Source organism: Heterodontus francisci, chromosome 33, assembly GCF_036365525.1.
Source record: "Heterodontus francisci isolate sHetFra1 chromosome 33, sHetFra1.hap1, whole genome shotgun sequence".
Classification (NCBI taxonomy): Eukaryota; Metazoa; Chordata; class Chondrichthyes; order Heterodontiformes; family Heterodontidae; genus Heterodontus; species Heterodontus francisci.
Window position 1 is genome coordinate 13,863,259 of NC_090403.1, and position 27,109 is coordinate 13,890,367.

General features: G+C 45.7%; 2 protein-coding genes across 9 annotated transcripts in view; one reads left to right on the forward strand and one right to left on the reverse strand.

Annotated features, from left to right (window-relative positions):
- strada (STE20 related adaptor alpha) overlaps positions 1-22,555 on the reverse strand; it is a 119,723-nt gene extending 97,168 nt beyond the window's left edge. The window contains exons 1-4 of one of the 6 annotated variants that reach the window (XM_068013101.1): positions 22,482-22,535; positions 17,441-17,497; positions 10,680-10,735; positions 8,823-8,880 (exon numbers count right to left, since the gene is read on the reverse strand). In XM_068013101.1, coding sequence (XP_067869202.1) covers positions 8,823-8,880; positions 10,680-10,691 — 70 coding nt within the window. In that variant the 5' untranslated portion in view covers positions 10,692-10,735; positions 17,441-17,497; positions 22,482-22,535. Of the gene's footprint in view, positions 1-8,822; positions 8,881-10,679; positions 10,736-17,440; positions 17,498-22,481 lie in introns of those variants that run through there. The other 5 variants (XM_068013103.1, XM_068013102.1, XM_068013105.1 and 2 more) reach the window with 5 other exon arrangements.
- A 221-nt stretch (positions 22,556-22,776) lies between these two features.
- ddx42 (DEAD (Asp-Glu-Ala-Asp) box helicase 42) overlaps positions 22,777-27,109 on the forward strand; it is a 96,914-nt gene continuing 92,581 nt past the window's right edge. Inside the window, exon 1 of one of the 3 annotated variants that reach the window (XR_010969050.1) lies at positions 22,777-23,170. The gene's annotated coding sequence lies outside the window, so the exon portion shown is untranslated. Of the gene's footprint in view, positions 23,171-23,798; positions 23,890-27,109 lie in introns of those variants that run through there. The other 2 variants (XM_068013098.1, XM_068013099.1) reach the window with 2 other exon arrangements.

A 27,109-nucleotide genomic window follows, 5' to 3' on the forward strand; every position in this document is an offset into this window, starting at 1 on the left:
TCGAGAGAGGTGGGGACAGGAGAGAGAGAACGAGAGAGAGAAGAACGAACGAGGAGAGGGGGGACAGGAGAGAGAGAGAGAAACGAACGAGAGAGGGGGGACAGGGAGAGAGAGAGAGAACGACGAGAGAGGGGGGACAGGGAGAGAGAGAGAGAACGAACGAGAGAGAGGGGGACAGGAGAGAGAGAGAACGAACGAGAGAGGGGGGACAGGGAGAGAGAAGAGAACGAACAGACGAGAGGGGGGACAGGTGGACGAGAGAGAACGAACGAACGAGAGAGGGGGGACAGGAGAGAGAGAGAACGAGAAGAGAGAGGGGGACAGGGAGAGTGAGAGAACGACAGATAGAGTGACACGAGAGAGAGAGAGAACGAACGAGAGAGGAGGGGACAGGGAGAGAGAGAGAACGAACGAGAGAGAGGGGGACAGGGAGAGAGAGAGAACGAACGAGAGAGGGGGGACAGGAGAGAGAGAGAACGAACGAGAGAGGGGGGACAGGGAGGGACGAGAGAGAACGAGACGAGAGAGGGGGGACAGGGAGGAGAGAGAGAACGAACGAAGGAGAGGGGGGACACAGGAAGAGAGAGAGACGAACGAGAGAGGGGGGACAGGGAGGGAGTGAGAACGAACGAGAGAGGGGGGACAGGGAGGAGAGAGAGAACGAACGAGAGAGGGGGACAGGAGTAGGGAGAGAGAGAACGAACGAGAGAGGGGGGACAGGGAGGGAGAGAGAACGAACGAGAGAGACGGGGGAGACAGACGTCTGGAGGGAGAGAGAACGAACGAGAGAGGGGGACAGGGAGAGGAGAGAGAACGAACGAGAGAGGGGGGACAGGGAGGGAGAGAGAACGAGACGAGAGAGGGGGGAGACAGGAGAGGAGATGAGAACGAACGAGAGAGGGGGACAGGGAGGGAGAGAGAACGAACGAGAGAGGGGGGACAGGGATGGGAAGAGAACGAACGAGAGAGGGGGGACAGGGAGGGACGAGAGAACGACAACGAGAGAGGGGGGACAGGGAGGGAGAGAGACGAACGAGAGAGGGGGACAGGAGGGAGAGAGATCGAACGAGAGAGGGGGACAGGGAGGGAGAGAGAACGAACGAGAGAGGGGGACAGGGAGGGAGAGAGAACGAACGAGAGAGGGGGGACAGGGAGGAGAGAGAGAACGAACGAGAGAGGGGGGACAGGGAGGGAGAGAGAACGAACGAGAGAGGGGGGACAGGGAGGGAGAGAGAACGAACGAGAGAGGGGGGACAGGGAGGGAGAGAGAACGAACGAGAGAGAGGGGGGACAGGGAGAGAGAGAACGAACAGAGAGACAGAGAGAGAGAACGAGAGAGGGGGACAGGGATGAGAGAGACGAACGAGAGAGGGGGGGACAGGAGGAGAGAGAGAACGAACGAGAGAGAGGGGGGACAGGGAGGGAGAGAGAACGAACGAGAGAGGGGGGACAGGGAGGGGAGAGAGAACGAACGAGAGAGGGGGACAGGGAGGAGAGAGAACGAACGAGAGAGGAGGGACAGGAGGGAGAGAGAACGAACGAGAGAGGAGGGGACAGGGAGGGAGAGAGAACGAACGAGAGAGGGGGGACAGGGAGGGAGAGAGAACGACGAGAGAGGGGCGACATGGAGAGAGAGAGAGAACGAACGAGAGAGGGGGGACATGGAGAGAGAGAGCTGGGGGGGGACAGAGAGAGAGACAGAGGGGACAGGGGGAGGGGACAGCGACGGAGGGGGACAGGGGGGAGGGGGGCAGAGAAAGGGCACAGAGAGAGAGAGAGAGGGCATAGAGAGAGAGAGAGGGTAGAGGGAGAGAGGGAGGGCGGGGGAGAGAGTGTGGGCTCAAGGGAGAGCCTGGGGTCAGAGAAAGAGAGGTTGGGGAGACAGAGAGAGAGAGAGACAGAGAGAGAGAGAGACAGAGAGAGAGAGAGACAGAGAGAGGGAGAGACAGAGAGAGGGAGAGACAGAGAGAGGGAGAGACAGAGAGAGAGAGAGACAGAGTGTGGCAGGTGGTGGAATAGAGAGAAAGAGGAGCAGGGAGAGAAAGAGGAGCAGGAGAGAAAGAGGGGTGTCGGGGGGGGGGGGGTGGTGGCATAGTGAGCGAGGATGACATGGGGGGGCGGGGAACAATACAGAGAGGGGTGAAACACAGGGAACGAGTGAGACAGAGAGAGTGATCAACATCACTCCTGACAGATGGAATCTATCCAGAGTACTACGCACTGCTACAACAATGGTGCGGGCAGACATTGCAAGCAAAAACAGCCAGGTATCTCATTAAATCAGTGTCCAACATACTGACAAGGAAGTAAGTCAATAAATTAGTCTTCTCATTTAAAGCTTCTTCACAAAAATACACATTTGTTGTTGTTTTGATTAATAAGATAAGTAAGATAAATTTTTAATGACTTTATCTTTCAGAAATTTGTCTGACTGGCCCCCTACATAAGACAATAATTGTAATGTGTCCCCCCCCCCCACGTGAAAAAGGTTGGACAACCCTGGACTAGCAGAATGGTCACTAAGTGGTAGATGGAAGTTTGTACAGATAAGTGTGAGGTGATGCACTTTGGCAGAAGGGATAGTGTGAGGCAATATATACTCTATGGCACAATTCTAAAGAGTGTGCAAGGACAGAGGGACCTGGTGGTTCTGTGCATAGATCTTTGAAGGTGCAGAACATAATTGAGAGCAATTTGTGAAGCATATGGGATCTTGGGCTTATAAATAGAGGTATTAAGTATAAAAGTTGGGAAACTATGCTAAAACTTCATAAAGCACAGATTAGATCTCAATATCCTGGGGGTTACCATTGACCAGAAACTTAACTGGAGCAGCCACATTAATACTGTGGCTACAACAGCAGGTCAGAGACTAGGAAATCTGCAGTGAGTAACCCACCTCTGACTCCCTAAAGCCTGTCCACCATCTACATGGCAGAAGTCAGGAGTATGATGGAATACTCTCCACTTGCCTGGATGAAGGCAGCTCCAACAACACTCAAGAAGCTCGGCAGCCCACTTGATCATCATCTTAAATATTGGTTTTCCCATAATGACACAGTGTCTTCCAGTTGGTCTGTTTACCCTGATAGGTTTCTTCCAGATTACTGTCTGGGCTAAAGGGAAGCATCATATGTACCTGAAGGAGTTTAAGGATTCTCCCACCCTGCGCATGCCAATAATTCCTTTTTTGCTGTAACGTACCACAATTTGAAGCCACGTAGCACCAAAAGGAACAAAGCCTTCTTGGCAGAAATTCTCGTTCTTATTGACATACTGACGTTCTGTACCAGGGCCTTCAATACATTAGATTAGATTAGAGATACAGCACTGAAACAGGCCCTTCGGCCCACCGAGTCTGTGCCGAACATCAACCACCCATTTATACTAATCCTACACTAATCCCATATTGCTACCAAACATCCCCACCTGTCCCTATATTTCCCTACCACCTACCTACCTACACTAGTGACAATTTATAATGGCCAATTTACCTATCAACCTGCAAGTCTTTTGGCTTGTGGGAGGAAACCGGAGCACCCGGAGAAAACCCACGCAGACACAGGGAGAACTTGCAAACTCCACACAGGCAGTACCTGGAATCGAACCCGGGTCCCTGGAGCTGTGAAGGTGCGGTGCTAACCACTGCGCCACTGTGCCGCCCTAGTCTCAGTAATGGCAAACTTTAGCATGGGACTGCAAATTTAAACTGCTCCACCACCAGCACACAATGGCTGCTGTGTGTACCAACTACAAGATGCACTGCAGCAGCTTGCCAAGGCTCCTTCAACAGCACCTCCCAAACCTGTGAACTGTACCACCTAGAAGGACAAGGGCAGCAGACACATGGCAACACTACCACCTGCAAGTTCCCCTCCACGTCACACACCATCCTGACTTTGAACTATATCACCATTCCTTGACTGACACTGGGTCAAAATCCCGGAACTCCCACCCCAACAGCTCTATGCTGTACCTACACATGAACTGCAGAAGTTCAAAAAGGCAGCTCACCACCACCTTCTCAAGAGCCCCAGAGAGCTGTGGACGCTCAATCATTCAGCATGTTCAAGACAGAAATCAACAAATTTCTGGATACTAATGACATCAAGGGATATGGGGATAGCATGGGAAAGTGACATTGAGGTAGATGATCAGCCATGATTTAATTGAATGACGGAGCAGGCTCCAAGAGCTGAATGGCCTATTCCTGTTCCAAAGTTCCTAATTCGGAGTGGGCGATGAATGTTGGCTTTACCAGTGAAGCTCACCATCCCAAGAATGAGCTTAAAAAAAAGGCATTGCATCTAGTTTTGGTCACCACACTTTCGGAAGGATACGAGGATTCTTGAGAAGTGCAGAGGAGATTTGCCAGAATGGTTCCAGGAATCTTGAATTTTAGCTACAAGGTTAGGTTGGAGAAACTGGGGTTGTCCTTCTTGGAGTAAAGGAGGTTGAGGGGACATTTTCTCAAGGTGTACAAGATTATGACCGGTTCAGATAAGGTAGATGAAGAAAAGCTGTTCCCAAGGTTTTGGGCAAGAGATACCGGGCGCGCGGGAAATGTGAAGAACAACTTTTATTTACAAAGCGAGTGGTAAAAATCTGGAACTCACTGCCTACGAGGGTGGTGGAAGCGGAGAGGACAACAATCGATAGTAGTTTCATGGTCACCATTACTGAGACTAGCTTTCAATTTCAAGTTTTTATTAATTAAATTTAAATTCCAAGAGCTATGGTAGGATTTGAACCCGTGTCCCCAGAGTATTAGCCTGGGTTTCTGGATTACTAGTCCAGTGACATTACCACTATGCCACTGTCTCCCCCGTGCCTCTATAATTCCAACTCCAGGATGTCCTCACCACCCACCCCACCCCACCCACTGCATTATGATGCCAGAGCCGCACACAGCACTTGAGGTGGGGGCAGATCAGCGCTTTGTTAGATTAGATTAGAGATACAGCACTGAAACAGGCCCTTCGGCCCACCGAGTCTGTGCTGACCATCAACCACCCATTTATACTAATCCTACACTAATCCCATATTCCTACCAAACATCCCCACCTGTCCCTATATTTCCCTACCACCTACCTATACTAGTGACAATTTATAATGGCCAATTTACCTACCAACCTGCAAGTCTTTTTTGGCTTGTGGGAGGAAACCAGAGCACCCGGAGAAAACCCACGCAGACACAGGGAGAACTTGCAAACTCCACACAGGCAGTACCCAGAATCGAACCCGGGTCCCTGGAGCTGTGAGGCTGCAGTGCTAACCACTGCGCCACTGTGCCGCCCTATTTTTGTTTTATTTATTTCATGGGATGGGGGCATCGCTGGCAAGGCAGTGAGCTGCCTTCTTGAACTGTTGCAGTCCATCTGGTGCGGGAACACCCACAGTGCACTGAGGGAGGAAGTTCCAGGATTTCTATCCAGCAACAGTCAAAAAACTGTGATATATTTTCATGTCAGGATGGTGTGTGGCTTAGAGGAGAACTTGCAGATGTTGGTGCTTCCATGCGTCTCCTGTCCTTGTCCTTCTAGGTCGAGGTTGTGGGTTTGGAAGTTGCTGTCAAAAGATGCGTGGTGAGTTGCTGCAGTGCATCATGTAGATGGTATACACTGCTGTCACTGCACACTGGTGGTTGATGGAGTGAATGTTGAAGGTGGTGAATGGGGTGCCGATAAAGCAGGCTGCTTTGTCCTGGATCGTGTAGAGCTTCTTGAGTGTTGTTGGAGCCACACTCATCCAGGCAAGTGGAGAGTATTCCATCACACTCCTGACTTGTACCTTGTAGATGATGTACAGGTTTTGGGGAGTCAGAATTCCCAGCCTCTGACCTGCTCTTGTAGCCACGGTATTTATGTGGCTGCTCCAGTTCAGTTTGTTGATAGTAAAGCTGTCACTTCCTGGAACTTGTGCTCAATTCTGCCAAGCTATACATCTGAAGATCCTGTTTGCCACTTTCATCATCATGAAGACGGTGTTCATGGTTAAAGGAATCCCTGTATTGGTTCAGTGCTGAAAGAGAAATGTTCAAAAAGCCATTCTGGGCTATTCTAGCTGGCTAACTTACAAACGAGACAGAATTGGTTTGTACAGATGATTTGGTCCAGAACATTTTGCAAGACACAGTGGTCAGAAGCACCTGGGTGAAGAGAAAGGATGCAAGAGATAGGACGGAGAGGAGAAAAGCGTCCAGAAGATTATGAACAAAAGAAAAATCATTTAAAGAGGGAATTTAATGAAACATTAGCTGGGACAAGTATAAAGCAGGAAAATGGTATCAGGCAGTGGGGATCTAAAACCACACCAGCATAATGGGCTAGAATCCTGCACCAGAATGTCTATGATTAGCTGAATTATCAATATCTTAGATGAAGTTTAGAAATTTAGTTAAACTGAAGAAAATGTTCACATTTTGTATCACGTTGTACCCTACAAAAATTGTGGGATATCTTTTAACTCCTCCAAGAGACTGCAATCAGATACACAGCCATATTCGCACACAAGGCATGAATGTGCTGGGTACAGGACTGGAATGGCACTACCCCATGGGGAGCAGCGATGGGTGGGGTAGGCGGTTGGTTGGGAGGGGGTGGTGGTGGGTGGGAAGAGATTTACACTTACTCATCCCTCAGGAACTACTGAGCAGAACATGCAGAGATCTGGATCTCACCCTCCCTCCCCATTAGCATGTGGTATGTGACCAACAGCCTGGAAAGAAATGAAACACAAAAAGAAAGATATATTACCTACATAATATTTTAAAATCACTTCTGATTTTAATCAGGGCAGCAGCTGGGCACTAAAAATCAGCCTCCGTGACCTTGGGGTTAAGAGGCGAACATCAGCCAGGGTTCCTGTTCTCAATCACTATCCAGTGATCCCTGCTGAAAAGTGGAAGTCAGGTAAGGGTCAGGATTAGATTTGGGTGTGATGCTTTTCATGAAAGAATAGCCTGCTGAGGCTGGCTGACCAGGCTTAGACTTGGGCAAGGCTAGAGAGGGCTGCCTGGGGAGCTGAGCACTCCAATATCAAAAATCACAGCCATTTCTCCTCATGTACCAAGGGATAAATTCAGCTAATTTACATGGATGTACTCAGGATTTCAGTAAAAGTCAGAAAAACTTAAATCATTCTTCAGGATTATAAGAGCTATTTCTCAGAGCTTACATGGAGTGAGGAATTACCATTCTTCGGTCATGTCCTATAGGGCAACACTAAATTTGTCCCAGTAACTCTGAGATCCAAAACTAGTTTCTTCACTGTTTTATCATCGATGAAGGGCTCCAAGTAGGACCAGCACTTCAACCCCAATTGATAATGAGGCAGCCAGCTCAAAGCATCTTGAAATCACCAGCAATTCCACATCACAATAAAACCTACCGGCTCCCAATCAACCACTGAAGCAGTAACATTACTTTAGAGATGAAATGAAAAATTCTAAATGCTGCAAATCTGAAATAAAGACAAAAAATTTTGCAACATTCTGCAGGTCAGTCATTAAACTGTGATCCTTCCATACCGATATGAAGGCTTACACACAAACTAAGGCCTCCTTCCTCTTTCAGATGTTGATCATCTGGCTGCACATTTCCAGCAGTTTCGGGTTTTACACCGGAATTCTCAGTGGCACACAGCCAACAAGGTGAGATATTCTCACTCAGCCATTCCAAGGTCCCTCTGACTCTGGTTTACAAACATCTGGAAAAGTCAGCTCTATGGATCGGTATCAGAGTTTTATGCAGACACAAAGGATTGCAATTTATAGGAGTTCCAAAAAGATTGTTTTCTTGCAGGCATGTGTGTGACAGACAGGTATGAATTGTACAAAAAATGAAATCCCTCTTAATTCACAGGAGTCAAGCCACAAAGCAGAGGTCAGAGTTCCCCATAGTAAGAGGCTTTGCAGGTGGGAAGGAGGGGTTGTGGTGATATCATGCAAAGTTATGCATGTATAGATTATTAAATAGAACAAGCTAGTTGGGCATTATATAGAATTACATAATGATAAGCACATGTACTGTACGGTTGTTAAGTTAAAACACACTTCAGAAAGTCGAGGGAAAGGAAGAGCAATTGCTGAATGGATCCAACGTAGTTAGGTTCCTTTTGCAACAAAGATTGAAAGATATATCAACGGCACGCACAACAAACAGCAACAGCTAACCTGAACACTAAACGTACCAGCTGCATCAAAAGAACGTGATGAGATACGGTATCCACATTTGTCATAAGTAATGAAAAATGTAAAAGTCAAAACATGGAGCTCCTTAAAAAACTTCCAATCAGTCTTGCTGAGAGTAGCGTAAACAGCCAGGATGACACACTTGTTAGCTCCTGGAGGAGCCCTCGGTATGAGTACTGATCTCCCATATACACAGCATGTAAGTGGTTGTGTTGTATCATTTCAATGATTTGGCTGAATAAAAATTATTAACCAAACGTCTGAAGTGTTTTTTTGTCCTCAAACCTGCATTAGAGGGAAAGGATAGATGACAAAGGAACTCCCTCCTCCCCACGCTATTCCACAACTATTTTCAGAATATTACTGGTAGAGGCACAGGAATCACTGTCCCACCCACCACCCCACTCAATACCCTAGCTCTAAGCGAGACACAGTTCATGGCACATTGACATCAAGAGTAGAAATGAGGAGAAGAAATGGACACAAGGATAGGGATAGAGTGTGCAAAAGATGCTCAAAAGCATTTCCATTTATGGATGACGTCCCCCCCTCCCCCAACACACATACAGGTTAGTTGCCATTTAGTGCATCCCTAACAGAAATGGTACAAAATGGCTCAAAATTAACTTACCACCAAACAGTCCCACATCCTGCAGGCTCTCCACGCTCAGTTTTTCTGACACCCACCTCTAGGCCACACAATCCCAGTAAGTATAAGAGACAAGAGAAAATAAATCACAATTAGCAGTTTTTTGCACTCTTCTGCTGTCTTTACAAGCCTTTCCTGCTCCAAAATAATTAGGAAAGAAAATCCAATGATGCAAAGTCAGAAACTAATGAGTAGTTTCCCGATTCTAACTCCCTGTTTTCCCAAGTTTGCACAATTCAGCCATAGTTTGAAGTGGCAGATTTTATTGCAAATTAGCGGTTTCATATCCTTACCTCCAAATTTCTCCCCTTGCTCTGCTTCTACCAGAGGTGGTGACTTGCTGGCATATGGGCCCTGGGCACAAGCCATCCTCCAGTACTTTGCCCAATTGACCACTATGGACCTCACCTGGTAGGAACCCAAGTGACGGTCCGTTGGACATCCTGGAGAGTTATATGTTGGACATCTTGTTGAGTTAAGTGCTAATAAATGAACTTCATTGTATCTTGGTGCAACAGGCTTTTCAAGATAGACAAAATAGCTTTGGGGTGCCACAAAAGAAAGCATGCAAGTATATATATGAAGTATATAAGCTATAAGAACTGTTTGAGCAATGGAATAAGCAGTTGAGATAACAGCAACTATGAGCGATTAAAGTATAACTTTAGTGGCTAGTGCGATTAACATAGGCAGAAGGATCCATTAACTCCTCAATGGATTTGAGAACAGTTAGGGCAGGAAGTCTTGTTTGAAAGAAGTATCATTGAAGTAAATAACTACAACTCTTTATGTAAGTAGGCTGTTTTCAAAGGATTCAGGAACAAATAAATCAGGAAGTCTTATCTGTGCCATGTACTACTGATATAGGCAACTAAGGATTATAAAGCAGCATAGTTTTCAACTGCTGTTTGCACAGCTCAGAAGATACAAAAACCAAAAAGATACTGTGTATAATATAGATTGATCAGCTGTGCCATATAGAAATAGAATCTGTTCCGTCTATAGCAACATGGAGTGCCTCGTGTTTTCTCAAAGTACATTGTCATGAACCAAAGAAGAAAGGAGGCTGACTGACAGCTGATCCTAACACATTTCCTGTAGGATCCTGGTAATAGAGTGGAGTCTTTCACCCCAGTACTCTGGACTTAAAATTGTAGGTCTCAGGGATAAAATGAATGTGCTAACCCATGATTTTCTTTGGAATACAAGACTTATACACATTAAATACCTTTGCACTGGGACTGGGTGATGCAGTGGTGTTAGACACTGGTTCAAATCCAGCTAGGACTGATTAGATAGAAGTCTTCTTTCTTCTGGTTGCAAACTTCGTCCAAGTAGGCAAAAGCCCAGAGGAACAAAACTGCCCCTAATTAGCACAAGCTGGTCACCAAGCCGAGGCTACAGAATGACTGGTGTGGAAAATAGACAAAATGCTGCAGTGGTGCAAGAGGGGGTCTGCTAATACTGGGGTGAAGAGCAGAGGGATCTTTAACTTAAACTGAGCAGTGTGGTCCCTAAGCTGTGAAATCGAGAGGCAATAATTCATTTTACATTGGTATTTCCCATGTTAAAAGCTGAAACTACACAGCAAAAAACTCTCAAAAAAACTAAAGCAGGGACACAGTGCCTTGTGAAAATTCAATTGCCAGGCTGGACCTCCTACCTCACTCATCCTGCATTCAATCTCATGTCAACTGGCTACAATGGCTTGTTTTTCATAAAACATCAATCAGCATCACCCTTGAACAGCAGATCAATCTCAGTGCTCCAGCTGACTGAAACAGCTAGCACTTAATGTAGTTTACATTAATGCAAGTACTGAAATAAAACAAGACTTACCAAAAATGACATGGAAAAGCTGAAGTGTCACCAAACAGGCACTGCCATGAAGAGATCTAGTATGAAACAGAGCACCAATATAAACACAAAGACTTTACAGTGGATCTGCATCACCCTTATCTTTTGTGAGAACACACTGACAAATCTAAATCAACATTCCATCCCAAAGAGTTTGCCAGCTTCCCCATAGGCCCCGCTACAGCGGACTCTGGTTAACACCACAAATAAACCTTCAACAAATTACTTCCCTCAGTGTGGCAACAGGGTGGTAGGCCTGTTCCTTGCAATGATTTATTACCTCTCTCAATAGTGAGGGACCAACCCATTACTGGGGTAAACATTTGGCATTAATGTCAACATATTTATTTTTAGTGTCCCAATAAAAGAATCTGAACAAATGGGAGACTGGACAGATTCCACATAACACAACAGCTTCTTATCTTCAGGACATGAAAATAAAACAGTTTCTACAACTTCCACTACCAAAGTTACTCTCCTATTCCAGCTCAGGTACAGCACATATTAGATACAGAGTAAAACTCCCTCTACGAGGGATGGGCACCAAGATGAAACAAGGTGACTGGGAACTAAAGTAGCACTAAAGTAAAAAATAATTCAGAAATAAGGATCAGACGGGGGCAAATGGGAGGCAGATTAAGATGGATTTGGAGTGCATGTGCGTAAATGCACTTGGCATGGTAATCAAGCTTGAGAACTGCAAGCACAAGTTGTCAAATGGGACTATGATATAGTGGCAATAACAGAGATCTGGTTCAAAACAGGACATGACAGGGAACTTAATATTCATGGCTACAGGGTATGCAGGAAAGATAGGAACTGAAAAAAGTGAAGCTGGCAGTATTGATCAAATAAACTATTATAGCACTGGAGAGGGATGATGTATTTGAGGGGTCAAAGACAGAATCTATTCAGTCAGAATTAAGGTGCAATAGAGGACCTATAGAAGACCTGGGCATAAACAACAGCATGGTGGGAAGGAGGCGGAGGTGTTGGGTGTCTTGAAAAACATTAAGGTAGATAAGTCCCCAGGGCCTGATGGGATCTACCCCAGAATACTGAGGGAGGCAAGGGAGGAAATTGCTGGGGCCTTGAGAGAGATCTTTGTATCCTCATTGGCTACAGGTGCAGTCCCAGAGGACTGGAGAATAGCCAATGTTGTTCCTTTGTTCAAGAAAGGTAGCAAGATAATCCAGGAAATTACAGGCCGGTGAGCTTTACATCAGTGGTAGGGAAATTATTGGAGAGAATTCTTTGGGACAGGATTTACTCCCATTTGGAAACTAATGGACTTATTAGCAAGAGGAAGCACAGTTTTGTGAAGGGGAGGTCGTGTCTCACTAACTTGATCGAGTTTTTTGAGCAAGTGACGAAGATGATTGATGAAGGAAGGGCAGTGGATGTTGTCTACATGGACTTCAGTAAAGCCTTTGACAAGGTCCCTCATGGCAGACTGGTACAAAAGGTGAAGTCACACGGGATCAGAGGGGAGCTGGCAAGATGGATACAGAACAGGCTCGGTCATAGAAGACAGAGGGTAGCAGTGGAAGGGTGCTTTACTGAATGGAGGGATGTGACTAGTGGTGTTCCGCAGGGATCAGTGCTGGGACCTTTGCTGTTTGTAGTATATATAAATGATTTGGAGGAAAATGTAGCTGGTCTGATTAGTAAGTTTGCGGACGACACAAAGGTTGGTGAAATTGCGGATAGTGATGCGGATTGTCAGAGGATACAGCAGGATATAGATAGGTTGGAGACTTGGGTGGAGAACTGGCAGATGGAGCTTAATCTGGACAAATGTGAGGTAATGCATTTTGGAAGGTCTAATACAGGTGGGAAGTATACAGTAAATGGCAGAACCCTTCGGAGTATTGACAGGCAGAGAGATCTGGGCGTACAGGTCCACAGATCACTGAAAGTGGCAACGCAGGTGGATAAGGTAGTCAAGAAGGCATACGGCATGCTTGCCTTCATTGGTCGAAGCATAGAGTATAAAAATTGGCAAGTCATGCTGCAGCTGTACAGAACCTTAGTTAGGCCACACTTGGAATATTTGCGTACGATTCTGGTCGCCACACTACCAGAAGGATGTGGAGGCTTTGGAGAGGGTACAGAAGAGGTTTACCAGGATGTTGCTTGGTCTGGAGGGTATTAGCTATGACGAGAGGTTGGATAAACTCGGATTGTTTTCACTGGAACGACGGAGGTGGAAGGTGACATGATAGAGGTTTACAAAGTTCTGAGTGGCATGGACAGAGTGGATAGTCAGAAGCTTTTTCCCAGAATGAAAGAGTCAGTTACTAGGGGACATAGGTTTAACGTGCGAGGGGCAAAGTTTAGAGGGGATGTGCGAGGCAAGTTCTTTATACAGAGGGTGGTGAGTGCCTGGAACTTGCTGCCAGGGAGGTGCTGGAAGCAGGTACAATAGCGACGTTTAAGAGGCATCTTGACAAATACATGAACAGGATGGGAATAGAGGAATACGGACCCCGGAAGTGCAGAAGGTTTTAGTTTAGACAGGCATCAAGATCGGCGCAGGCTTGGAGGGCCGAATGGCCTGTTCCTGTGCTGTACTGTTCTTTGAGGTAGAGCAGCAAGTTTGCAGGCAAATTACAGTAAGATCTAAGAACTAGAAAGTAGTGATAATAGAGAACTTCAATTATCCGGATATAGACTGGGACAATAACAAAGTAAATGGCAAAGAGGGGCAGGAATTCCTGAAATGTGTCCAAGAGAATCTTTTGATCAGTGCGTTCCAGACCAACGAGGAAGGAAGCAGGATTGGATCTAATTTTTGGGAGTGAAGTGGGGAAAATGGAGCACGTTTCAGTGGGGGAGCATTTGGGGAAGTGAGCACATCATTATCAGCTTTAGAATAGTTATGGAGAAAGAACAATCAAATGTTACAAATACTTAACTGCAGAAGAACTAATTTCAGTGAGGTGAAAAGACATCTGGCCCAGGTGGATTGACATAAAAAAAAATTTGGGAGGCAAACAATGACCAAACAATTGGAGCCCTTCAAGGAGGAGAATATTGGAGTAGAGTAGACACATTCCCATGAGGGGAAAGTGAAGAGCATATAAAGCTGGAGTTCCCTGCATGACCAAACATATAGAGATTACAGTGAAACAGAAAAAGGAGGCTTATGTCGAATGTAAGGTCTATTATAGAGTAAGGAACCAAGCTGAATCGAGAAAGTACAGAGAAAATCTTTAAAAAAGAAATAACAGGGACAAAAAGAGAGTATGAAAACATACTAGGAGTGAGCCGTTACATTTTCTTTAATGAAGTTGTGTCCCACTGTTTAGGGCACCATCAATAAAAGGGAAGTAAAGCAAAATCATACAGAACCTTCAACAATACAGCAGTACAATGCCCCTACTGTTTGTTGGTAATTTGCCAAATGCTGCATGATTTGGAGAAATAATATTTAAAACATTTTTGAGGGAGGATTTGTGTCTTAAGGAATGTTAGGGAATACATCTATCCACAGATAGCTGATTTTCTACTTTTCTTTAAAAGGACTGATTTTGCATTTATGCATGGCACTTTATCCGTCCTCAGGATGTCCCAAAGTGCTCCACAGCCTATACATTATTTTTGATACATCATCACCATTGTTCTGGAAGCAAACTTGGGCCAATCTGTACACAGCACAAATTGCAATTTAATTTCGTTCCCCTCCCCACCCCCGTTTCCTGGAGTTCACCTTGTGAAGTCCAGTTTACCTAACCTATCAGCAGATCAGTAGGTACAGTTTGACGTCCATCATCATGTTTACTGCTGGGCTATGGAAAACAGATTTAACAGCATAAACACTATAAAACTTAAGACATCCAAATCTGAATGCAAAATACATGACCATATCTAGGTGTTTGCATAGTTCAATACACTGATGTGAATGCATATTTGCAGTGGAAGCGTTGAAATGCAGTTGTGCCACATCCAGTTATGAGCAATGGTAGAAAACGTCCTAAACTAATGAGAGGAGGCGGCTCCAAAAATATCCCCATCCTGAATGAACGATGGTGATGCCCAGAATGCAATAGCAAAAGACAAGGCTGAAACAATTGCAACCTTCTTTCTCCAGAAGTGCAGAGTGGATAATTCTTCTCAGCCACCGCCTACCACCACAGATGCCAGTCTTCAATCAATTCGATTCACTCCACGTGATGTGAAGAAATGGTTGAGTGCACTGGATACAGCAAAGGTTATGGACCCTGACAACATCTCTGCAGTAGTACTGAAGACTTGAGCTCCAGAACTAGTTTTCCCCTTAGCCAAGCTGTTCCAGTACAGTTACAGCATTGGCATCTACCCAACAACGTGGAAAATTGTCTACGTATGTCCTGTCCACAAAAAACAGGGCAAGTTCGATCCGGCCAATTACCACCCCATCAGTCTACTCTCAATCATCAGCAAAGTAATGGAAGGTGTTGTCGACAGTTCCATAAAGCTGCACTTCTGCAGCAATAACCTGCGCACTGATGCTGAATTTGGATTTTGCCAGAATGACTCAGCTTCAGATCTCATTACAACCTTGGTACAAACATGGTCTAAAGAGCTGAATTCCAGAGATGAGGGGAGAGTGACTGCTCTTGACATCAATGCAGCATTTGACAGTGTGTAACATCAAGCTCTAGTAAAACAGAAGTCAATGGGGAAATCTCTCCTTTGGCTGGAGTCATACCAAGCACAAAGGAAGATGGTTGTGGTTGTTGGAGGTCAATCGTCTCAGCTCCAGGACATTGTTGCAGGAGTTCTGCAGGGGAATGTCCGAGGCCCAGCCAACTTCAACTACTTCATCAATGACACCCCCTCAATCATAAGGTCAGAAGTGGGGATGTGTGCTGATAATTGCAGTGTTGTTTCCTTCACACCATACAAGAAATACTGGGGAACCTAGGGTTGAATGAGAGCTTAAAGTAATTAATTTTAGCATAGAAAATGTACTGGAGAAATTAATGTGACTAAAAGCTGATAAAATCCCTGTACCTGATAGCCTATGTCCTCGGGTTTAAAAAGGTAGCTGCATTGGTTTTCATCTTCTAAAATTCCATAGATTCTGAAACGGCCCCAGCGGATTGGAAGCTAGCAAATGTAATGCTGCAATTCAAATGGAGGGAGGGAGAAAACAGGAACTGCAGGCCAGTTAGCCTGACATCAGTCACAGGAAAATGCTGGAGCCTATTATTAAGGCAGTGGTAACAGAGCACTTAGAAAATCATAGTATGATTAGGCAAAGTCAGCATGGTTTTATGAAAGGAAGAGTGTTTGACAAACCTATTAAAAGTTTTCTGCAGATGTAACTAGCAGGGTAGATGAAGGGCAACCAGTGAACATAGCATATTTGAATTTTCAAAAGGCATTTAATAAAGTGCCACATGAAAGATTGTTACAGAGGATAAGGGCTTATGGGGTTGAGGGTAATATATTAGTGTAGCCAAAGGATTATTTAAAGGGCAGAGAGTAGGAATAAACATTTGGGGAGGGCAAATAAAGCAAGGGAATACACAATAAGCGGGGTAGAGTAAGTGAGAGACCTTGGAGTGCATGCTCACAGGTCTGAAGGTGGCAGGACAGGTAAAGTGAAGAAGGCACATGGAGTGCTTTCCTTTATTGGCCGAGGTATAGAACACAAAAGCAGGGATGCAATGCGGGAGCTGTATGAAACGCTGGTTCGGCCACAGCTGGAGTATTGTGTACAGTTCTGGTCATATTACAGGAAGGACATAATTGCTCTGGAGAGATTACAGAGGAGATTTACAAGAATGTTGCCAGGGCTTAAAAATTGCAGCTACGAGGTAAGATTGGACAAGCTAGGGTTTTTTTCCTTGGAACACAGGAGGCTGAGGGGTGACTTAATTGAGGTGTACAAAATTATGAGGGGCCTAGGTAGACAGGAAAAACCTGTTTTCCCAAACAGAGAGATCAATTACCAGGGGGCACAGATTAAGGTGATTGGTAGAATGATTCGAGGGGACATGAAGAAAAACTTTTCACCCAGAAGGTGGTGGGTGTCTGGAATTCACTGCCCGGATTGGTGGTGGAGGCAGAAACCCTCAACTCATTTAAAAAGGTACTTGGACCTGCATCTGAAGTGCTGCAACCTGCAAGGCTACGGACCAGGTGCTGGAAGGTAAGATTAGATTGGGAGGCTAATTGTTTCAGCCAGCGCAGACACAATGGGCTGAACGGCCTCTTTCTGTGCCGTAACTTTTCTATGGTTTGCAAAACAGGTCATTTCAGATTGGCAGGATGTTACTATTGGAGGGCAGCAAGAATCAGTGCTGGGGTCTCAGTTAGTTATCTATATTAATGACTTAGGTGAAGGAACAGAGTGTAATGTATCCAAATTTGCTGATGATATAAGGACAGGTGGAAATGTAAGTTGTGAGAAGGACGCACAGAGGTTGCAAAGGGACATAGATAGATTAAGTGAGTGGGTAAGAAGGTGGCAGATGGAGTTCAATGTGGGGAAATGTGAGGTTATTCACTCTTGTATAAAGATTAAAAAAACAGAAAATATTTTAAATGGTGAGAAATTATTAAATGTTGATGTTCAGAGGGATTTGGGTGCCCTTGTACATGAAATACAGAAAGTTCACATACAGGTCAAACAAACAATTAGGAAGGCAAATTAGGAAGTCTTACTACAATCGTACAGGGCTTTGCATGAGAATGCACCTTAAGTACTGCGCACAGTTTTGGTCTCCATACCCAAGGAAGGATATACTTGCCTTTGAGACAGTGCAACGAAGGTTCACTAGATTAATTCCTGGAAGGAGAAAGTTGACCTATGAAGAGAGATTGAACTGAATCAGAATATATTCTCTGGAGTTTAGAAGAATTAAAGGCGATCTCATTGAAACACAAGATTGATGGGCTTGACAGGGTAGTTGCTGAGAGGCTGTTTCCCCTTGCTGTCGAATCAAGAACTAGGGTTCATTGTCTCAGGATTAAGAGATGGCCATTTAGGACTGAGATGAGGAATATTTTTGTTTTTCTTATCCGTTTGTGGGATGTGGGCATCGCTGGCTAGGCCAGCATTTATTACCCATCCCTAATTGTTCTTGTGAAGCTGGTGGTGAGCTGCCTTCTTGAACCGCTGCAGTCCTTGGGGTGTAGGTGCACCCACAGTGCGGTTAGGAAGGGTGTTAGGAACAGTGAAGGAACAGCAATATAGTTCTGAGTCATGGCTTGGAGGAGAGCTTGCTGGTGGTGATGTTCCCATGCATCTGCTGCCCTTGTCCTTCTAGGTGGTAGAGACTGCGGATTTGGAAGGTGATGTTTATTTATTTATTTAGAGATACAGCACTGAAACAGGGCTTTTGGCCCACCGAGTCTGTGCCGACCAAGAACCTTATACTAACCCTACAGTAATCCCATATTCCCTACCACCTACCTACACTAGGGGAAATTTACAATGGCCAATTTACCTCTCACCTGCAGGTCTTTGGCGGTGGGAGGAAACCAGAGCACCCGGCAAAAACCCACGCAGTCACAGGGAGAACTTGCAAACTCCACACAGGCGGCTTGGTGAGTTGCTGCAGTGCATCTTGTATCTGGTACACAAAGCTGCCACTTTGTGTCGGTGGTGGAGGGAGTGAATGTTGAAGGTGGTGGGTGGGGTGCCAATCAAGCAGGCTGGTTGGTGTTGAGGTTCTTGAGTGTTGTTGGAGCTGCACCCATCCATCTAAGTGGAGAGTATTCCATCACATGCCTAACTTGTGCCTTGTAGATGGTGGACAGGCATTGGGAGACAGCAGGTGAGTTACTCGACACAGAATTCTCAGCCTCTTACCTACTGTTGTAACCACAGCAATTATGTGGCTGGTCCAGTTCAGTTCTGATCATTGATGACCCCCATGATGTTGATAGTGGGGAATTCAGCGATGGCAATGCCATTGAATGTCAAGGGGAAATGGTTAGATTCTCTCTTGTTTGAGATGGTTATTGCCTGGCACTTGTGCAGCGCAAATGTTACTTGCCAATTATCAACCCAACCCTGGATGTTGTCCAGGTCTTGCTATATATGGACATGGGCTGCTTCAGTATCTGAGGAGTCGCGATTGCTGATCATTGTGCAATCATCAGCGAACATTCCCACTTCTAACCTTATGATTGAAGGAAGATCATTGATGAAGCAGCTGAAAATGGTTAGGCCTAGGGCACTACCCTGAGGAATTCTTGCAGTGATGTCCTGGGACTGAGATGATTGACCTCCAACAACCACGACCATTTTCCTTTGCGCTAGGTATGACTCCAACCAGCGGAGAGTTTTTCCCCGATTTCCATTGACTCCAGTTTTGCTTGGGCTCCTTGATGCCATACTCAGTCAAATGCTGCCTTGATGTCAAGGGCAGTCACTCTCATCTCACCTCTGGAGTTTAGCACCTTTGTCCATGTTTGGACAAAGACTGTAATGAGGTCAGGAGCTGAGTGGTCCTGGCAGAACCCAAACTGAGTATCAGTGAGCAAGTTATTGCTGAGCAAGTGCCACTTGAAAGCACTGTCGTCGACATCTTCGATCACTCTGCTGATGATCGGGAGTAGACTGATAGGGCTATAATTGGTCGGGTTGGATTTGACCTGCTTTTTCTGGACAGGACATACCTGAGCAATTTTCCACATTGCCGGGTAGACGCCAGTGTTGTAGTTGTACTGGAACAGCTTGGCTAGGGGCACGGCTAGTTCTGGAGTACTAGTCTTCAGTACTATTGCTGGAATGTTGTCAGGGCCCATACATTTTGCAGTATCCAGTGCCTTCAGCTCTTTCTTGATATCACATGGAATGAATCGGATTGGCTGAAGACTATGATGCTGGGGACATCAGGATGAGACCGAGATGGATCATCCACTCGGGACTTCTGGCTGAAGATGGATGCAAATGCTTCAGCCTTGTCTTTTGCACTGATGTGCTGGGCTCCCCCATCATTGCGGATGAGCATACTTGTGGAATTTCCTCCTCCTGTCAGTTGTTTAATTGGCCACTACCATTCACGACTGGATGTGGCACGACTGCAGAGCTTAGATCTGATCCGTTGGTTGTGGGATCACTTAGCTCTGTCTATTGCATGCTGCTTCTGCTGTTTGGCATGTGTTGTAGCTTCACCAGGCTGACACCTCATTTTTAGGTATGCCTGGTGCTGCTCCTGGCATGCCCTCCTAAACTCTTCATTGTGCCACCACACAACCCGCCACCCCCCCCCCCCCCCCCCCATTGCCCGGCTTGATGGTAATGGTAGAGTGAAGGATATGCCAGGTTATGAAGTTAGTTTACGGTTGAATACAATTTTGCTGCTGCTGATGGCCCACAGCGCCTCATGGATACCCAGTTTTGAGTTGCTAGATCTGTTCGATATCTATCCCATTACCTCGGTGGCACTGTCATACAACATGATGGTCGGTACCCTCAATGTGAAGACAGATCTTTGTCTCCATAAGGACTGTGCAGTGGTCACTTGTACCAATATTGTCATGGACAGACGCATCTGTGACAGGAAGATTAGTGAGGATGAGGTCAAGTCGGCTTTTCTCACTTGTTGGTTCCCTCACCACCTGCTGCAGACCCAGTCTCGCAGCTATGTCCTTTAGGACTCAGCCAGCTCGGTCAGTAGTGGTGCTGCTGAGCCACTCTTGGTGATGAACATTGAAGTCCCCCACCCAGAGTAAATTTTGTTCCCTTGATACCTTTAGTGTTTCTTCCAATTGGTGTTCAACATGGAGAAGCACTGATTCATCAGCCGAGTTGGGGGAAGTAGGTGGCAATCAGCAGGAGGGTTCCTTGCTCATGTCTGACCTGATGCCATGAGACTTCATGGGGTCTGGAGTCAATGCTGAGGACTCCGAGGGCAACTCAAAGGGTTGTGAATCTTTGGACTATTCTACTCCAGAAAGCTATGGATACTCAGTCATTGAATATATTCAAGTGGAGATCGATAGATTTTTGGACTCTTTAGGGAACAAGCAATGTGGGGATTGGGCAGGTATATGGCCAGCTCCTATTTCTTCTGTTCTTATTTTGAAGAAAGTTTTTTTCTTTTAATTAAGACTGCGTGGGTTGAAATCCCAGTACATTACCTAGGCTGACACTCCAGTGCAGTACTGAGGGAGTCTCACTCAGGTGGCTGTAAAGAATCCCACAGGACTATTGGAAAGAGACAGGCTGTTCTCCCTGTATCTTGGCCAACATTGCTCCAACATCAAGATTAGCCAACAATTCCATTAGGTAGACGTAAAAGATTCTACAGCAGTATTCAAAGAGCAGAGAGTTATCCCCAGCTTCCTGACCAATAGTTATATAAACTAACAACATCACACAAAAAAACAGATCAACTGGTCATTATCACACTGCTGTTTATGGAAGCCTGCTGTGTGCAAATTGGCTGTCACATTTCTTACACAACAGAGATTACACTTAAAAGTACTTCATCAGCTGTAAAGCACCTTGGGACATCCTGTGGTCATGAAAAGCACTATGTAAATGCAAGTCTTTCTTTTTACCCAGACTGATTCCTGGGATGGCGGGACTGATGTATGAGGAGAGATTGCGTCGGTTAGGATTATATTTGCTGAAGTTCAGAAGAGTGAGGTGGGAATCTCATAGAAACCTATAAAATTCTAACAGGACTTGACAGGGTAGATGCAGGAAGGATGTTCCCGATGGTGGGGGAGTCCATAACCAGGGGTCATAGTCTAAGGATATGGGGTAAACCTTTCAGGACTGAGATGAGGAGAAGTTTCTTCACCCAGAGAGTGGTGAGCCTGTGGAATTCACTACCACAGAAAGCAATTGAGGCCAAAACATTGTATGTTTTCAAGAAGGAGTTAGATATAGCTCTTGGGGCAAAAGGGATCAAAGGATATGGGGAGAAAGCAGGAACAGGTTACTGAGTTGGATGATCAGCCATGATCATAATGAATGGCAGAGCAGGCTCGAAGGGCCGAATGGCCTACTCCTGCTCCTATTTTCTATGTTTTTTCTTCTAGCAATTCTCATATTGTACCACAAGGGCAGATTAATTGGTTATGTTTCATTGCTGTTTGGGACCTTGTGTATAAATTACTCACTGTATTCCCTATAAAGCATCAGAGGAAGTATTTCAAAAGTAATTAATTAGCCATGAAGCACCTGAGAACATGGTGGGGGGTGGTGTAAAAAGGTATTTATACAGTGCCTTTCACAACCTCAGGACATCCCAAACCAGTCTGTAGGCAAGTATGTATTTTTGAAGTGATCACAGTTGTAATATGGAAAACATGGCAACCAATTTGCACACAGCAAATTCCCACAAACAATAACATGACAACGACCAGACAGTTTATTTCGTGATGTTAGATGAGGGATAAATATTGGCCAGGAAACCAGGGAGAAATCCCCTGCTCTTCTCAGATAGTGTTATAGGATCTTTTATATCTCCCTGAGACATCTACCACATTATCTCTGTAAGTACTCTGGATTAAGCAGCAGTAGGACTTCAACCTTCTGATTCGGATGAGAGCTCCTCACGGAGCTATGGCTAACACATATAGAGAACGAATTCTTTCCAACAGTTCATATCAATGATCCACACCTGAAATGTCAGCTACCCTGTTCTCTACAGAGGCTGCCTGGCCTGTTAGCTATTCCCAGCACGTTCTGGTTCAGTGTGCAGAAGCCGGGGCTCTTGCTACCTGATCACAAGAACAGCATGAGCTCTCGGTCAAATCACCAGACCACTACTAACACTAAGCCAGAATCCCACAACTCCATTCCCGCAGCCCAGTCCCACCACTCACCTCGATCCACCGCCGTTCGTCCCCACTCTGCACAAACCACTGGCGGAAGTCCCACCTCCCCACCGACTCTCATTGGTGCTTTTCCTCTGATTGACGTCGGCGGCGAGCAGGAGGCCAGGAGATTTCTGCCTTGTGATTGGATGCGGATTCTGTCAATCAACTTCATCCTGCTTTTCCACGGACACCCCGGTCAGGGGTTAAAGTTCGTCCCGGCACTTGTCCCGTGACGTCACTAGAACATAATCCTCAACTCCTTTCATATTTTTGATTTCTGGCCGATCAAAAATTGCCTTTTATTCGTAGTGAACCGCACCTGTTTTTATTTCGCGGCTGTAAAAGTTATTTCGTAAAAGAAGTGACTGAAGTCGTAATTGCCCCTTGACCCAAGGACGTCAGGCAGTGTAATTAAGAAGCTAATATTTGTCGGAATGTTTAATGTCTAGGCACGGTGGTGATAAATCCTCCGGTTGCTGGTGATCGCACAGAATCGACGCTGAAAAATAACCCACACGTTTGTTGAGGACGCGCAGTGCGCATGTGCGGGGCTGGCGTTCGCGTTCGGTGGCGGCTGTGGCGCTCGGGAATTTTCTCCCGTTAACGTGGGGGGGGGGGGAGGCGGCTGGGCCGGGAGGATACGCTAGCAACAAGCCGACGCTGTGAGAAAGAGTGAGGCCGAAGGCCGTGGCAAGGTGCGTAAACGCCGAGTATTTAGTTTTCCTTCGGTACGTTGTGCTTGGGCCGCTGCGGCCTGTTGTTGTTCCAGGGCCCAAATCCCGCGCGCTCTCCCTACAACACACCCCCCCGCCCACTGTGCCCTTCCAGGGCCCGGATCCCCGCGCTCTCCCTACAACACCACCCCCCCGCCCACTGTGCCCTTCCAGGGCCCGGATCCCCGCGCTCTCCCTACAACACACCCCCCACCCCCACCCACTGTGCCCTTCCAGGGCCCGGATCCCCGCGCTCTCCCTACAACACCACCCCCCCGCCCACTGTGCCCTTCCAGGGCCCGGATCCCCGCGCTCTCCCTACAACACACCCCCCACCCCCACCCACTGTGCCCTTCCAGGGCCCGGATCCCCGCTCTCTCCCTACAACACCACCCCCCCCCCCCCCTCCCTGTGCTGTTCCGGGACCCGGATCCATGCCCTCTACAATCCCGCTGTTCCAGGGCCCGGATCCCCGCTCTCTCCCTACAACCTCGTTGTTCAGAGCCCGGAATCTCGCTCTGTCTCCGCACCTCCTTGTCTAAAACACATTGTTGTTGCCCTGAATGTTGTCGCAGTGCTGCGTTGAGAGGCCGGAGTAATCATTGTCTTTTTTTCTTTGGCCTCCTTATCTCGAGAGACAATGGGTAAGCGCCTGGAGGTGATCAGTGGTGTGTGGAGCAGTGACCACTGTATTGTAGGGAGTGAGTATTCCATTGTGTACAAGATTGGGAATGTGAGTAGTTAAATCCCGGCGTTACCCAACCTTGGAGCATCATACCCAGCCTACACCTTCTGGGGACAGTGTTCCTGTTTAAATAACGTTTTCAGGCAGTCACCTGCAGGTTACAAATGTCATATTACATTTTAATTTACATCACACAAAAGGGAACTGGTGCGCCGGCATCTGCAAAGGAAGGCGTGTTAATATTTTGTATTGGAGACCCTTGAAAGGCCTTGACCTGAAATCTTCACTGTTCCTCAGATGTCTACGTCTCTGTTTGTTTATTAGCTATTTTAACAGACCTGCAAGGATGTCCTTTTGTGTAGCTCCGGACATTTTACTAACCATCTTTTTAAAGGATCAGAATCTCTTCTGGGTTCGTTAGTGATCATCTAGGACTAGAACTGCTACTAATGCGATTGTCAGTGATCTTCTGATGAAGGGTCACTGACCTGAAACATTAACTCTGCTTCTCTCTCCACAGATGCTGCCAGACCTGCTGAGTATTTCCAGCATTTCTTGTTTTTTTTGTCAATGATCTGTGCAAGTTTGTGGCATATGTCCCTGCTGGAGCCAACGGCCCACATAAAGTATCTTGTTGGAATTGCAGGAATGTAACAGTCCTTGTGGACTAAAGCTAATAAATTGCTGGAGTTCCATCCCATTGTCTAATCTGCTGTGTTAAAAAGTGTTACAACTCAATTAAAAAGAACTTGGTGGAGACGTGCGGTGTTCATTAAAATTGCAGTGCGGAGGAGTCCATTTTATTCATTGTTACTACTTTAGTGTTCTTCCCATTTCTGTAGATGCATCATACTCTTGCATTTCAATTATTTATTGACAATTAGTTGTCTTTTAACTGATATAATGAGCATCTGTCAAAGCTGTTTCCCCAAATACCTCAGTGAGATGTCATGAAAGAACTCTTGATGTGCTGTGAAAGAACCAGGGTCCACAAAACTTAACGTATTTTCAGAGCAAAAAAAAATTTTTTTTGGTGCTTTGAGATGTCTGGTTGTGAAAAGTGCTTTACAGCCAATGAAGCACTTTTGAAGTGTAAGTCACTTGTAGGAAATGTGGAAGCCAATTTGCGCACAGCAAATTCCCACACACAGCAATGTGATAATGATCAGGATTCCGGGGAGAACTCCCAGTTTCTTCTTTGAAATAATACCATGGCATCATTTATGTCCACCTGTGAGAGCAGATGGCACCTTGATTTAACATCTCATCCAAAAGACACTTTCTCCAACAGTGCAGCACTCCCTCAGAACTGCATTGGAGTGTCAGCCCTTGATTTTTGTGCTCAAATCATGGAGTGGAACTTGAACCCCGAACCATGTGACTCTGGCAATAGTGCTACCAATGAAGCCACAGCTGGCATGGTTTTTGTAATGTGAATTTACGGTTTACAAAAATCTTAACTCCCTTCAGTTGACCATGAAGAATCATAGGGACCCACTTAGTTTATTATGCAATTTATTCCGAAAAACATTTTTTTTTGGGTGGGAGTTTGTAAAATTCTTTTATTGTTCGTTGTTTTACAAGGTAGTGTGTGCCCTGGAATTCTGGTCAGAAGTTTCTTAGGGGTTTGATTGTACAGTTTGAGTGTATCCAGTGACATGAAAGGCAGAGAGGGAACAGAATATGTACAGGAGGATGCCTTAGCTGCAGCAGTCCAGCAATTGTCTAATATAAAAGCAAAATACTGCGGATGCTGGAAATCTGAAATAAAAACAAGAAATGCTGGACCCACTCAACAGGTCTGGCAGCTTCTGTGGAGAGAGAAGCAAAGTTAACGTTTCGGGTCAGTGACCCTTCTTCGGAACTGAACGTTAACTCTGCTTCTCTTTTCACAGATGCTGCCAGACCTGCTGATTGGTTCCAGTATTTCTTGTTATTATTTCAGCAATTGTCTAATATGGATTGGAGAAATCTGTTGAGCTTATGCAGAATGCTATGTTTGTAAACAGTGATCTTGAATCAGGACTTGCCCATACTGCTCTTGTCAGGGAGAGAAGGAAGTGTTCTTGGACAATGTTCCCTTTAACTTCTGTTTGGTGTGCACAGCCTATTTGTTGCATTTGTGCAGCACATTCCTGATTGTGCAGCTGCGTAGCTTAGAGGGAACATTGTTCTTGGAGTGTTGGTTTGCATTTGACGCTATTGCTGAGTTCTGACCTAGAAATAGTAGGAACAAAAGTAGGGCACTTAGCCAGTTTTTTCAATAAGATCATGGCTGATCTGTGACCTAACTTCATATTCCCATCTTTGCCCCCTATCCCTTTAATACCTTTTGGTTAACAAAAATCTATCAATCTCAGATTTAAAGTTTACAATTGGCCTAGCATCAATTGCCATTCGCAGAAGAGAATTCCAAACTTCTCCCACCTTTTCTGTGTACAAGTGTACCTAATTTCACTCCTGAAGGGTCTGGCTCTAATTTTTAAGACATGTCCCATATTCATAGATGAGACAGGTAGCAAATGTCTCCCCACTATTTAAGAAGGAAGGAAGAGAGAAAACAGGGAACTACAGACCTGCTAGCCTTGCATCAGTAGTAGGGAAAATGGTAGAATCTGTTCTAGAGGATGTGATAAATGGACACATGGATAATAATTTGATTGAGCATAGTCAGTATGGATTTATGAATGGGAAATCATGTTTGACGAACCTGTTACTAACAAAATTGATAAAGGGGAGTTGGTGGGCGTAGTATACTTGGATTTTCAGAAGGCTTTCGATAAAGTCCCCCACAGGAGGTTGGTTAGCAAAATTAAAGCACATGGGATAAGAGGTAATATACTGGCATAGATTAAGGATTGTTTAACAGACAGAAAGCAGAGAGTAGGAATAAACGGGTCATTCTCACGTTAGCAGGCTATGACTGGTGGGGTACTGCTGTTCACTATATATCAATGATTTGGATGTGGGGACAAAATGTAATATTTCCAAGTTTGCAGATGACACAAAACTAGGTGGAAATGTGTGTTGTGAGGAAGATGCAAAGCAGCTTCAAGGGGATTTGGACAGACTTAGTGAGTGGGCAAGAATGTGGAAGTTGGAATATAATGTGGAAAAATGTGAGGTTATCCATTTTGGTAGGAGGAACAGATGTGCAGAGTATTTCTTAAATGGTAAGCGATTAGAAAGTGTAGATGTACAAAGGGACCTGGGTGTCCTCGTCAATAAGTCACTGA